General features: G+C 43.4%; 1 protein-coding gene across 2 annotated transcripts in view; it reads left to right on the top strand.

Moving 5' to 3' along the window:
- The window catches only part of ACACA (acetyl-CoA carboxylase alpha), a 186,163-nt gene that overhangs the window by 100,968 nt on the left and 71,686 nt on the right, over positions 1-13,509 (top strand). For both annotated transcript variants that reach the window (XM_084650728.1, XM_084650727.1), the window contains 4 exons: positions 9,312-9,581; positions 9,946-10,043; positions 10,791-10,911; positions 11,405-11,515. In XM_084650728.1, the coding sequence (XP_084506854.1) occupies positions 9,312-9,581; positions 9,946-10,043; positions 10,791-10,911; positions 11,405-11,515 (600 nt within the window). The remainder of the gene's footprint in view (positions 1-9,311; positions 9,582-9,945; positions 10,044-10,790; positions 10,912-11,404; positions 11,516-13,509) is intronic.

The following is a 13,509-nucleotide window of genomic DNA, read 5'->3' as shown; positions in this document are numbered from 1 at the left end:
GGATTAGTTTAAAATTTGTAAAAACAAAAAAATCACAAACCTTAGACACTGTGATTACTGTATCAGTGCTAGGTGTTACATTGCCGTGCCATGCAAGCAGAGGATGTCATTGAAGCGAGGTGATATGCTATCATGGTGAAGGTGGATGCTTTTTTTCCCTTCTGTTAACTTGGGGGCAAAGTCTGAGTTGAATTTAAAAGTTGGTTGAAATGAGTAAAAGTGGAGGGAGGATGAGTACTACTATTAGGGCCTGACATAAATTTCAATTTTTATTTTCCTTCTCGAACCCCAGAAAATGTCTAAATAAGGCTGCGAAGGTAAATTTTCCTCAGCCCCACAGCTTTATAAAACAGCTTTATTTGTTTCTGCGTGATTGGTGATGGGAAAGAGTCTTTCTTCTCAAGTTAGTCAGTTTGCAACCAAGCCATGTTGGCAATGACTGAAAGTCACAACCATTGGATAGCTGGTTTGGGAGACATTTGGTGGTCTCAGTCCAGATCTCAGTGGATAGATAACCACATCACAAAAATCTCCACCACGTTTGACAGTAATTCTCTCCCTTGCTGGCAGACTCAACGAAAAGGTCAAGGACTTAATGGACTATGAGATGGAGCTCAGCACTCATTCCTAGAGTTGTTCCTGCTGGCCTGGGGAAGAGATGTCTTGGTGTAGGGTAGTGTGGGGGAGGTTGCATTGCTGCTGGCCGGGCTGTACCTGTTCTCTGGCTACACAGAAACTGTTAATCTCCGGGGCTTTCAAGACAGTGGTGCCTTTCTGAAGTCATTTTTCCATTCAGACATCCAGACAAAGTTCTGAGTGGTGTCTACTGACTCTTTGAATGACTTCTTGGAGAAGTGGACTTTGTCCAGAGTTTTCTTCTCAGTGTCCCTTTCTCTGGATTCCTCATTTTGACCCTGTGACCTGCACCCCATCTCTATTTGTTCATTTTTGTCCCCAATAATCAGTTAAGTTCAGGGTTCTGTGGCCCCTCCTAAACCTGAGAGGTGTGTGCCTTTTGTTCTGCTAGGCTCCACCCACCCTCCCAGGATTTAAATAGACTGGCACTAAATTCACAACAGCATAAAATTCAAAACTCTTTTGGAGCTAATTTGCTAATACAGGTTTGTTAATGGCAGAAAATGTGTATGTAGGAGAGCCGAAGAAGGTCTAGCACATGGAGAATAAAGTCATAGCAGCCAGCAATAATTCCACCATATTGCCTGGCAAGTTGGAGCTAAGACTGTGACAGTCTATGGGACAAAAGTCACAAATGGGAACATGTCAAAAACTAAGTGCCAGTTAGGTGGATGCTCAGGATGCCTCAGAATCAGGCCCTAACATGGATAGACACATGGCACTGAAATTTGTAAGTTTAAATAAAAACATTGCATGATTGAAAAGAAAAATATTGCGTTGCAAAAATTTACAAACAAAAATCTCTCAGCTAGTGAAGGTTTTAAGTTCAGACAGTTGATAAGTTTGTTTACATTCCACCACAAGTTTTTTTTAAACTAACTCCTGCTAGTTTGTATCTTCACTTTAAAAAAAAAAAAAAAAAAAAAAATCTGGACTGTTCAAAGTTCAGTCCAGCAAGGTGCTGAAGAGTTTCTGCAGAGGGTGTTCTGGGGGTTGGGGGTGTCCCTTTGGCAGCAGCGGGGGCTGGAGGTGCTCCGAACCATGCACGCTTGGAATACAGATTGATGTGGTTTTATGGAGAACTTTGCATGTTTCTATGTAGGTGTATGGCTGACCATTGCTCTCTTACAGACTGTCTACCCTAGAAGTTTAACTGCCACGCCGAAACTGTAACACGAACCTCTAATATGATTCGATAAGTATGTTGTCCTGTTAGAAGGTGGATGACCCTAGCAGTGCCAGACAATGGTGTGTTAGCACAGGGAGATTTTTTACAGGATTTTCTAAAGGATCCAGCGGCTTCCATTGAGAGAACATTTAAAAATGTGTCTGTTTCATTGAGTAGCTCTTCTTAAAGTCTGGCCTATAGTTTAGAGTTGATAGTCTTATCTGGGGAGTTATATCAATCACCTCCTTCCAGTCTCATCAAGGAGTCCTATATTGAGTCTAAAGACCGGAGCTGACAGCCGGAGCCACGCTGCCTCCAAGTAGGGGAGAGGGGGGAGAAGGAGATGCTCGAGCCTTGGCTGCCTCACAGAGAGAGATTGGAGGATGGGGGAAAGAGCCCTAGCCTGGATGGCGGGGCTCTGGTTGTCAACCCCGAAGTGGCAGGGCTCTGGCTGTCCGCCTCCCAGGTGTGCATGGCCCTTCTGCATGTGCCCCAGCCACCCAGGGCTGACAGCCAGAGCTTCTCTTCCCCCCTCCCCCCAAAAAGCGCACAGCTCGCGCGCCCCCTTCCCCAATTCCCACACCTCCCTGGGGAGGCCTTCCCCTTCCCTTAGATCAGCAGTTCTCAAACTATCCAAAAAATTATATGAAATCCCACCTTTAAAAAGGTGATTGTTTTTGTGGGCCATCAGGTCACTCTTCATGCTGTTAAGAGATTTCACTGCTCATTTTTAAACAGGGGCATGCTTCTGTTTCACTAAAGCATTTTATAAACTTTTACCCAAATTCACCACCGCCCTCAGTCAGTGGAGTTGTGCCCCCTTATGACAGCAGTGAATTTGGCTCTCCAAGACAAGGAGATAATGGATCTAACTGGGACACCCCTGGTGCTGCCCCACCCCCAGTTCTCCAGCCAGATCACATGGAAATGTACATGGGAAGACAATGTCATTTTTCCCTCTTGACACTAGATGTCACAGTTTTTCCTTCACAGTAACCTGAGCTTGAGACACAGTCTCTAATTGAAATCTCTAATTTTGTGAAGCATTTGCCAGCGTCCTTTCCATTGCATGTGGGAAGGTTTGGCCAGGTGTGTTACAGGACAGAACTAAGTAAAGGGCTAGAGGAACCCCTGTGCAGCAGCACCATGTGGTGTTTGGTGCAACAGAGGGATAGCTAATGAATTTCGTGCAGGGAAGGCTTAACGGTTAAACTGTTTTTATGCTCTGTGGATTCTATTTTGTTGCCTTGCATTACCCTTTCTTATGACAGGGTTTAGGGTATTAAAACCTCAGAGCTTGAACACGTATAGTAAACATGAAAGAATGTGTTGGGTTGCGTGATTACAAGGTCTGTAAAATAGCACAGGGCTGGAAGGGGAATGGAATAAGTTTGTCTGTGTGTGTTTACATTCACCCTCTCCTCCCCACCCCCATTTGTTTTATGACAATCGCTGCAATTCTTTGTGTTTCAGAACTCCTCCCCTTGATAAGATTTGGGAACAAACCCTCTATAAAGGCTCTTGGAGGTTGTAGACAGGGAACCTGGGCAACTCTTTCTACTGTACTCATTGGAAACAAGTCTAGTTCAGTTTCATTAGGTGAGCCTCCTGTCGCAGAATACCTTAGGCCTCATCGGTGCTTGGATACCTGGCGCTAATAGCGTAAGGACCAGAATGGAACAGATTTTTTAGTTGAGAACTGTAGATGCCATTTTACTGAGAGATGAAAGTGCCTCGAAATGTGGAGTAGGACACATGAATTTAAAAGAACAAACTTCCTGAGCGTTGGTGAAAGCAAATCTTCTTTTTTATTTTTTTTCTTTCCCTTTTTATATGCCTGGAACATTTAATGTGTCTGTAAATTAATAACGGGTGTGAAGAGTAGATCTATTTAGTGGGTCTTTTTAAAGTCCATGTTAGGATTATAATGAATGGTGGGACGCATGCAGGTGACTCTGGAATATGGGATTTTGAGCACAAAACTGCACCTTTCAACGGCAGTTCATGTTGTTAAAAGGAGAGGCCTCATAACTCAGATTGCCAAGGTCGGTTAATCCTCCATGCTGGTCAATTACTTCAGCATGCTATTTCTCACACACAGCATCATAGACAATAGTAACTTCTGTAACCCTCCTTTTATAAAAGGGGTGTGTGTATGTCTGGGTGGGTGTGTGTGTGTGTGTGTGAGAGAGAGCAGTGCTAACAGTTTAAGGGTTGAAAGCTTTGCATTCTAAACATCAGTTTTCAGATGGTTATAACCTACTAAAATGTATTTTTGAGCTGGAACTTCTCATGTTTGGTCTTAACCAGGAAGTTAATTTTTGGAAGTATGTAAGAAAATCAATTCAGCCATTTTTGAGTTACCAGTGTTGAAAAAACAGACTTTTTCCAGTGGTTAAGATAATTTTATACAGTCAAGCTCTACTCTGGGCAATGCTTAATGCTATTCAAAAATACAGAAGAAAAAAAATGTGTTTTTCTGTGCTGCCCTTCCTGTAAGGTTAGTTTTGCAAAGTTTTATACTTAAACCTCATCTCCCACACATACATATGTATATGTATATAAAGAAAAACAAACCCCTCTCTCTCTCTCTAGAGAGAAAGGAAGAAAGACCGACCTATTACTGCTGACATTTATTTTTTAGCTCAAGCAGTAGAGGTCTGTTCTGTGGGCCAGAAGTTGGAGATGCTGTTGCTGACCCATGTAGGGGATCATGGTTGCACGCAGTGCAATTTCTGTGGGTTATTTTCCCCTTCAGTCTTGTTGTTGAAAAAACAACAGACAATCATGCCACGTTCAGTATCCATCCTGAAGGCCTGTTCCAGCACCCACTGGAGTCAATAGACACTGGTTCTGGCTGGAATGAGGCAGAGGTTGCATGGGGAAAAAATATGTGGTGATGTAATTAAGAACCGCATCACAATATAGCTGCACGAGGAGGAAGAATGAAAAGGTTGCATGGGTAACGTTTATTCTGGTATTTCCTAACTTTTGAGAGCTTGACTTTGAAATCTTTAAATTTCCGTTTTGGTATAGATTTTGTATGATATGATACAGAATATGTAAAATACACATCTGTACACGCACGTATAGATGTGCATATGAAACGCGTGCGCACACACGCACATAGTAGAATGGAAGATGAGGTGTGATTTGTGTAACCATGAAGACTCTAAGAGGGAAATGCTGTCTGTTATTTGTCAGCAAACTTTTAAAAAAACTCTTAGCCCTGGTAGGGACATTTTCAGAGAGCCATGTCCAGGTTTCTGAATTTAAAAATCCAATAAATTAAAATTAAGCATGGTAAAAAGTTCACGTGATCGAACGTCATCCTTGTGCTGAGAGAAATAGTGAAATAACATGATTGCCATGGCTCATAAACGCCAATGCTGATGAATAGCAAGCTGTTCTAGTTTACATTAGATTTTGTGTCAACTACGTTTTCTTGAGGAATTACTGAACATGGTAGAAAGGGACTTGTAGCATCCCCCCAAGGTCCCTACCATTTGCATCCACGTCCCATCACTTCTTGTGTCTGCTGTGCTACTGTGAGAGAATGGAATCCTAGTTTCTTCCCGTTCCCTTTGGTATCTGTTGTCAACAGCTCTGACTGCCACTGGCAGTCAATTTGTAACTGAATCAGTGTGTGTATTACTGTTCACTTTGATAGCACAATTAATGTTGAAGTCAATTTTGGTGTTAATTTTAGGTCATGATTAGTGTTGACACTGTGTGTCAAACTAATGACATTTTAGCATCATGAAAATGAACATTAGTTAATATCACGTTTTTACTACCTGCTAACGGTTACATTAAGCCAAGATCTCCTGGGAGAGGGTGTGTATAAAATTATATATAGAAAACGTGTGCATGTAGTATATATGTGTAATGGTATTCTGCATTGCTGGTGTTACTCAGGGAGCAAATGACATCTAAGCACTGCATCCTAATCACAGTTCGGAGCACCAGAAATAATGATCACTTCTGATCGGAGGCTGTGAATAATTCATCTGGTTTGATTTTCACGTTCTGTCCAGTGATACTTTTCAAACCAAATGTGTTTCTACAGAAGAATAATGGCCCCACTTCTTATGGAAATACTGTGGCACAAATCATTTCACCAACATAAAAACAGTTAAATAAGACGGTTCTTGTTTTTATTCAACCCCCCCAGCCCCTCCGCGCCCTCTCTCTCTCTCTCCCTCTTCCTGGTGCTGCGTGTGCTGGGGATCGAAGTGTGGCAAGACAAGCACTTCCAAACTGCTGTGGCTGTTTTCAAGATCCTATTTTTAAACCACCACCCCTCGCCATCACCCCATAATTGTTCTGACAGCGCTCTTAGGTGATTAGCTCAGCCTGCCTAATTAACCTGTGAACTTTCCCTTTTTGGCGTGCTGCCGTTAAGTTAAAAACCACATTTTTTTTCTCTAAAATAGAAAGCTCTCCCCTCCTACCCATAAATTTAAACAGCATATGAACCTTTCAAAGAAAAAAAATCCTTGGCTATCCCCTGTGTTTTTTATTATTAGCCAGCTAACACTGATGACCGTATGTGTTGGGGAATCAAAAAGAGACGTGAAATAGTATAGTGGCACGTTTGTGCTTTTTTATAGCATATGTTTGTTTCTGACTTTTTTTCATTACAAAACTATTTTCAAGAGTATATATAGTGACTTGGATAAGAAAATTCATTGTGACCTAGTTATATAACGCTACTCTAATACTCTACAGCCATGGGGCAAAGAGAATTTGAGGTAAGGACGGGCATTACAGATTCAGAACCCCAGGTTGGGAAGCAAATCCAGTGCTTCTGTTCTGAGTTGCTTTGTATTGGTAGGAAGTATTTTGAGTATGGAGGCGTCTGTTCTAACATACAGAAATCATTGAGTTGATCTTGCATCCAGGGAGGCAGCATGGGACTTGACGGTTAGGACTCTTGGTTGGAAGCTGACTCTGACATTGGACCACTGAGAGACTAGGAGCAAGACAATTAATTAATTCCTCTGCGCCTCAGCTTACCCATCTGTAAACTGAGGATAGTAATATCTTATCTTTGTAAAGCACATTATGAGCCATAGTGTGTGTGATCCTGTTTCCCTCTTTCGACTGGCCACAGGGAGGATTAAGGACCTAGTCTTACTGAAAGCTAACAAAGCTGCTCCTGTAGCTTACGTGGTTTTGTGCTTGTGTGTTGGTGCTTAAGATTCCAGGTTTCATCCCTGCTAATGACCTTAGTCTGGTTGTAGCCAGGGCAGCCGTGGTTTGTTACATGAGGGTAGATGTCTGTACAAAATATTAGTATTTCATGTGTCTTCTCTTGGAAGAAGTTTACAGTCCAATGTGTGTGCCATTTTTAGGAAAAGAAAACAAAAGGGAGTCTGGGCAAATATCTCCCCAGAGTTAAAACTGGGATTTCTGCCTTATTTGGCATGGAGGCTGGCCTCAGAACTTTTTGCAAAGTGCCCACTTCAAGTTTTTAGTTATCATATTAATTAGGAAATAAGGATTTTTTTTTACTGTCTGAAATATAATGGAGGATTGAACTGATCTATGGCCAAACTTGTGTTTTTAAATTAAACTACCTGTGAGAGGGATGCCTTCTTGGGCAGCCCACAGCATCTTCGGGTAATCCTGAAGTCTTTAACTCAGTGCTTACTCATTTTGATGATGATGATGATGTATAGGAAGTGTGCCCATCCTAAGTGCCAGATCCTGAGGTACTTAAATTCAGCCCATGACCACTCTCCCTGTAATGGTGAGGCCAGGAGGACAAAGATGATAAGTTGCAAGGTTTGGGGGTGGAGGTGGTTGCTGCTGAAATTGAAAAGGGAAATGCTATGGCTGCCTGGATTTATTTTCGATCAATAAGCTTGCCCTTTGGGCTCCTAGTAAGTGTCCATGTGATCCTTGTTGTCTTTGCTGAGGCTCAGAGGTCTTTGGGGTGGCCAGCAGCTGCAGCAACTTGTTGTATAGCATTAAGGCTTTCCATTAATTTAGCAACAAGGTTGGTATTTGAGCAAAACATCCAGCTGACCTTTTGGGGTTTATGCTCCTGTCTCTGCAACTGATGCATATCTCTTGCCTCTAAACACTCTGCAGTTTGATGCTGAAACTTACTTGTATATCAGCAAATATTCAGAAACAACAACATAATTACCCACCTCCCATCCCCAGTGCCGTATCAGTTAAAATAAGTGAATGAAATGGAGCCCATAGGAAGGTGCACAGAAAGCTCCAACTTTCTGTTTGCCTGCGATCCCAGCTATTGAAAGGGAGGAGAAGGGAAAGGAGCTGTCAGATAGCTCTGATGGTTTTGGATAGCTACCTGCATTTTCTCCAATGATCCTTTGATTAATTGCTCTGTCGGGCTTTTTTTTTATGAAACTATTACAGTGTATATTATTGCAGATGTTGATTGGATCTTGTCTGTGTATTGTGCCCATTTTGATTTGTATTACACACATATCTATCTGCTACTTCTCTCCCCCCCCATCCCACCCCCCTTCTAGTTCATAATGCTCAGAATCCCAATACTGCAATACTGATTGCAGTGGATGTGCAATTGGCTTGAGGAATGTGTACTCGGCTTACAATCCTTGGGCCAGCCGAGACTGGGTGAAGCATGTGGCTTTCAGGGCTAGGCTGCTATTTACATCTGTTAATGGTGCTCCTTGATGGCCAGCTCCCCAGTGCGATTATACACAGAGGCTAAGAGGCGAGAGAGATGCAGGCTCCAGAAGTTGCTCATCTCCAATAGGCAGGACCAGGAGAGATCATCTGGTGATTTAAAGGAAAAAAAAAAAAAAAAGAAAAAAATACTCAATAAAAACACATTGCTTATACAGGTGAGCTTGCAAAGTCAGGCTGAAGGTGAAAGAGCTGCACCGGTGTCTGTAGAAAGCAAGGGGACCAAGACAAAGAAATGCAGGAGCAGGGGGGAAAACAAAAGTAGAGAGAGTTGTGAAATAAAGGGATTAAAGCAAAGGGCAACGAGAGATGGAAAGGAGCCAATGAGTGTTATAGACCAGGAGTCATTCTGAAATGTGATTGACTGGGTGGCCCTGAAGAGATGGCAGGGACTCCTGTAAACAAACGGCACTGAAACAGAATGCTTCAACTAACCCCGTGTCCTCTGTGACACTGAATAAACTCAGCGAGAAGAGAGAAGAATCTTGCAGGATGTGTCTTGGAGCTATGGTAAATCCCTGAATGGATTATCTAGAATAGATGGTAAAGGGAGAAACAATGCTACTGACTGTCTTGGGTGGGAAGAATGCAGCAACACAGGGAAATGTGTTCCAGTGGCTGTGGTGGCAAGTGGAGGACTGGTTTTGCAGTCCTTACTCCAGCAATACTCTCAGTGAAGAATGCAGATTGGGAACCTTTATTGAGATCGCGTGTCCACAGTGCTGTTCTTTGTGGGTCCTCCCATACAATGCATGATTTCCATCTGTGAGTATTGGAATATTTATATTGAAACTTGCTCCCCCCCTTTGTGTGACCACAGATTGGCATGGTGGCTTGGAAAATTACCCTCAAGAGCCCCGAGTGCCCAGATGGCCGTGATATCATAGTCATTGGCAATGACATTACATACCGAATAGGATCCTTTGGGCCCCAAGAGGACCTGCTGTTCCTGAGGGCGTCTGAACTTGCTCGCACGGAAGGTATCCCACGAATTTATGTGGCTGCTAACAGTGGAGCAAGGATTGGTTTGGCTGAGGAGATTCGTCACATGTTTCATGTTGCCTGGGAAGACCCCGATGACCCTTATAAAGTAAGTAGGCGCTCGATCTCGGAGGCAGTAGCAGAACTATGGGATGTTCCACAGGCTAGTCTTATATTTACAGTAGCCAGTCCCTCTTCACAGAGGCGAGCTAAAGCTCTGCCAGACATTTAGGCCCAAAGTCAGCCTTGGCACTGGCTCACTAATTAGCAGAGTTACACCAAGGATGAATTCAGGCCCGATTTTCAGAGGTTCTGGGCATCCTTGACCTCAGCTGAAGTTGCAGGTGCTGAAAACCCCCTATTATTACCCCTTCTGGGTAAATATATCTCTTGGAAAGGTTTCTTTTTTTGGGTGGGGCCACAGGAGGGATTAATTGATGAGAATGAGTAAAACTAATTATTTGTCCCCACAGGGTTATAAATACTTGTACCTAACTCCTCAAGATTATAAGAAAGTCAGTGCCCTGAACTCAGTTCATTGTGAGCATGTGGAGGACGAAGGAGAATCCAGGTAAACTGTTGGGTCTAATTCTGGTTCATTTTGGATATATATGAGGGATACCTGTCACTTCTTTGTCTGTTTTCTCTTCTCTAGGCACCAGGGCATCCTGTAGCGCCCAGTCTCACAACACATTTTGCCCCATTATTACATATGGATTGTAGAACTAGAACAGGATAAAATGTTGTATCTTGAAATGCCTTATCAAATGTAGTAGACCAAATATTTTTTGTATTACATTAGTGCTTAGAAGCCCCTATCATGGAGCAGGGCCCCAATGTGCTAGGCACTGTATAAACACAAAGCACTAAGATGGTCCTGCCCCCAAAGAGTTTACAGTCTGAGTAAGGGAAGTGCCTTCTCAGTTGGAAACACTTAGTAGTGACAAGAGAACCCACTCAAGTGAATTTTTAATCCATTTTCATTCTATGGCATGGGATGCAGCTGCAGAATTGTCATTTCCTACATACACGTCTATTCTCGGCAGCAGGCAGCACCTGCCCCCAGCGAGGTCACTCTTTTGTGTAGCTCAGTCAGCATTTCTTCCCTATGGTGCTGCTTTGGCTGTCCGTGTGTAGGCCTGTTCCTTGGTGTTCTGCAAGGCAGTGGGTTGAGCTGGTATATAAATCCTGGCCAGTTTCTGCACACTACTGTTTGCAGCCTTAATGATATTTAGTCATTTTCCACATTCTTAGCAGTGAATTGGTTTAGCAAATCCATTGGATCTTGTGTCTCAAAGTCTGTATGTCTCCCCCTTAGGTATAAGATAACTGATATTATTGGGAAGGAAGAAGGACTTGGAGTGGAGAACCTCCGCGGATCTGGGATGATTGCCGGAGAATCATCATTAGCCTATGAGGATATTATCACCATCAACCTGGTAATCCCCAACTGCTTTCTCTTCTTGCAACTTCATCTCCTATTTCAGCTGAAAATTTGACAGTGGAGTTTGGAACGTACATCTAGGGTCAGACCAACAGCTGATGTAAATTGGCATATTCCCGTGTATTTAGTGGAGCTATACCAATTAACAGCAGTGGAGGATCTGGCTGCTAAAATGTTTTCTTTTTGAAACCGTGAGGTGCATTTTAGAGTACGTTTTTAAATGCATTTGAAAAGCAAAGCAGCTCTAGTTTGACTTAGTGGTCTGTTCAATTAACAAGCTATTGCTTTATTTTATTTTGTTTTATAAAACACATTCATCATTCATTTTTAAATGAAAGCTTAGGTTCTGGAGCACAGTTCTGCAGTAAGAGGTAGATTCTGTGGCCACAGATTACACAGGGGCCTGAAGTAAATGCACCAGACTGCTTGGGTCGATGCATTTTTGGAGGTACAATAGGATATGATGCAAATTTGATTTGTATTTTTAGGTAACGTGTCGGGCAATTGGAATTGGGGCCTATCTTGTCCGGTTGGGACAGAGGACTATCCAAGTAGAGAACTCCCATATCATCCTGACTGGAGCTGGAGCCCTCAACAAAGTAAGTTCCATGCATCAGAATTCAATTTTGATCATGCTCTTTGGTGTTGACTGTGTGAAATGAATGCGTGTTTCTGTGGGACAAGCCTTTTCTTGCACAACCCACGCCCTCTACGATTGGCATGGTTTGGCCCATTTCTTGTCTGCAGAAAAGCCACAGACTGTATGGATCAGGGAGACTGAATTCCCTTCTCAATCCTTTGGACAGTGCCTCCGGTCCAGAGCTGAGCGATGGGGCAGTATGCAGGATGCTTGCACTACTTCTGCCTGTACTGCCCCTGTTTTGTGGCTAGAGGAGTTCAATCTCCAGGACTGTCACTTTTGCACCTAAATTCACTTAAAGAAAATAAAATCGACTGTGATTTACAGGAATGATGCTGTATTTGCGCTGAGAGAATGTGTCCTCCCCAGACCATAGTCTAATCTAATGTTGCCATTGGCTGCCTGAATCCAGTCCATGTTTTCCCCAGACAGCATTCTGCTCCATGGCGGTTCCTGTTTGGTGTGTGCTCTAGCGCAGGTTTTCTCTCTCCCTGACTTGCTTGTGAGTCTGTTCTTGGCTGCTGTCCGGGTGCGCACAGTGGACAGAATGTTGAAAAAGAACAGCTGTGTGTGTCGTCCCCCCGTCCCTCCCCCCCCCCAGTAGGGCTGAGGAAGTGTAATAGTTGGAAGTTTGCAAACCTCTCCTGTGTTTGTGGGGGTTTTTTTTTCTGTTCATAGAATTAGTCCATTTGCGCAATTTTTTGTTTAATTGAAACCCATAGTGATTTTTTACAAGGATGACCCAGTGGATAAAAAAATCAGACATAATGTACCAGTGACTATGATGGTCAAAGAGATACTGACCCATTTTGAAAGGCTTGGTATTCATCACATGCTGGGCTGTGCTAGCCAGCCTCGCTTACTGGGTAGCTCAAATTCTTGAGAGTTTGGAAAGGAAGTTGGGATGGGCAGCTGGGTCAGTAGGGCCTTTTCAGAAGGTAGAATGTTTCCAGGGTTCTCTTAGTTTGGAGGAGCGACATTTTGGAAGGTGTGGGTCCCAGTCACCCTTAATCCCCTTCCCCAGGGTGTTGTGTAAATATGGATGGAGTGCTTTAGCATGTTCACGTGGGAGGGACTGCGTTAATGATTATTATTAAAGGGATGGGACAGTTGGGCATCTCAGTTATTTTAGTGTCTTTTTTTAAAACTTTAAGCTCCAAGGAAACGTATTCACTTCCACTGCACGAAATGGCTCATGTTTCTTCCCAAGAGATGATTGTCCTTCCCTGCTGTCCCAGCTCCATTAATATTATGAGCCCTGGCCACTCTGCCATTGTTCCTCCCGTCAAGGGCTTTGTTTACATGGATGTGAGGATTGTGCAGGCCTGAGTGTGTGTCTCCATTGTGCAGCTTTGTGCCTGGATGCTTGAGCACAAGCTGCGTTTCAGTGTTTCAAGGCGTGTCTGGCAAATAATGGCCACTACAAGGAAAATAGTCTCTCATTGGATAATTGCACTGAATAAAGAGGGCTCTGCGGAGAATTAAGCTGTGTTCCTGTCACCTCTGGGACACTCCAGCTTGAGCAAGCCCTTTCACAGGCACACCAGTGGAGGAGCGAGGGGTGCTTTTAAGATCCTTTTTAAAAAGATGAGCAAATTTGGTGCTCACTGAAGTGTCATATGTTGCCTGGTTCTAGCATTCGGTGCAGGCAGGTGCTGTGCAAGCTTCCCCAGGTGACACTGCTAATGCACTTAGAACAGAACAGATGATGAGGGCTATCTAGGTTCTTATACTGCACCCATCACCGTGTTAGCTGAACACTTGGTAGTTCAGTGTCTCCCTTTGTTCCTCCACTCCAGTGGGTCCCGCCAGCTCTGGCAATAGGAAAGTTGCACCTGAAACTAAACCATGTATCTGAAAACTCCTGACTTTTGGGAGGCTTGGAATCAAGACTCACACCTGAATTTGGAGTAGTGTGACTCCCTGATAACTATGATCCTGATTCTCCTATCT

Source organism: Lepidochelys olivacea (genome assembly GCF_965140295.1).
Source record: "Lepidochelys olivacea isolate rLepOli2 genome assembly, chromosome: 17".
NCBI lineage: Eukaryota > Metazoa > Chordata > Testudines > Cheloniidae > Lepidochelys > Lepidochelys olivacea.
This window is presented reverse-complemented; position numbering and strand designations above follow the sequence as displayed.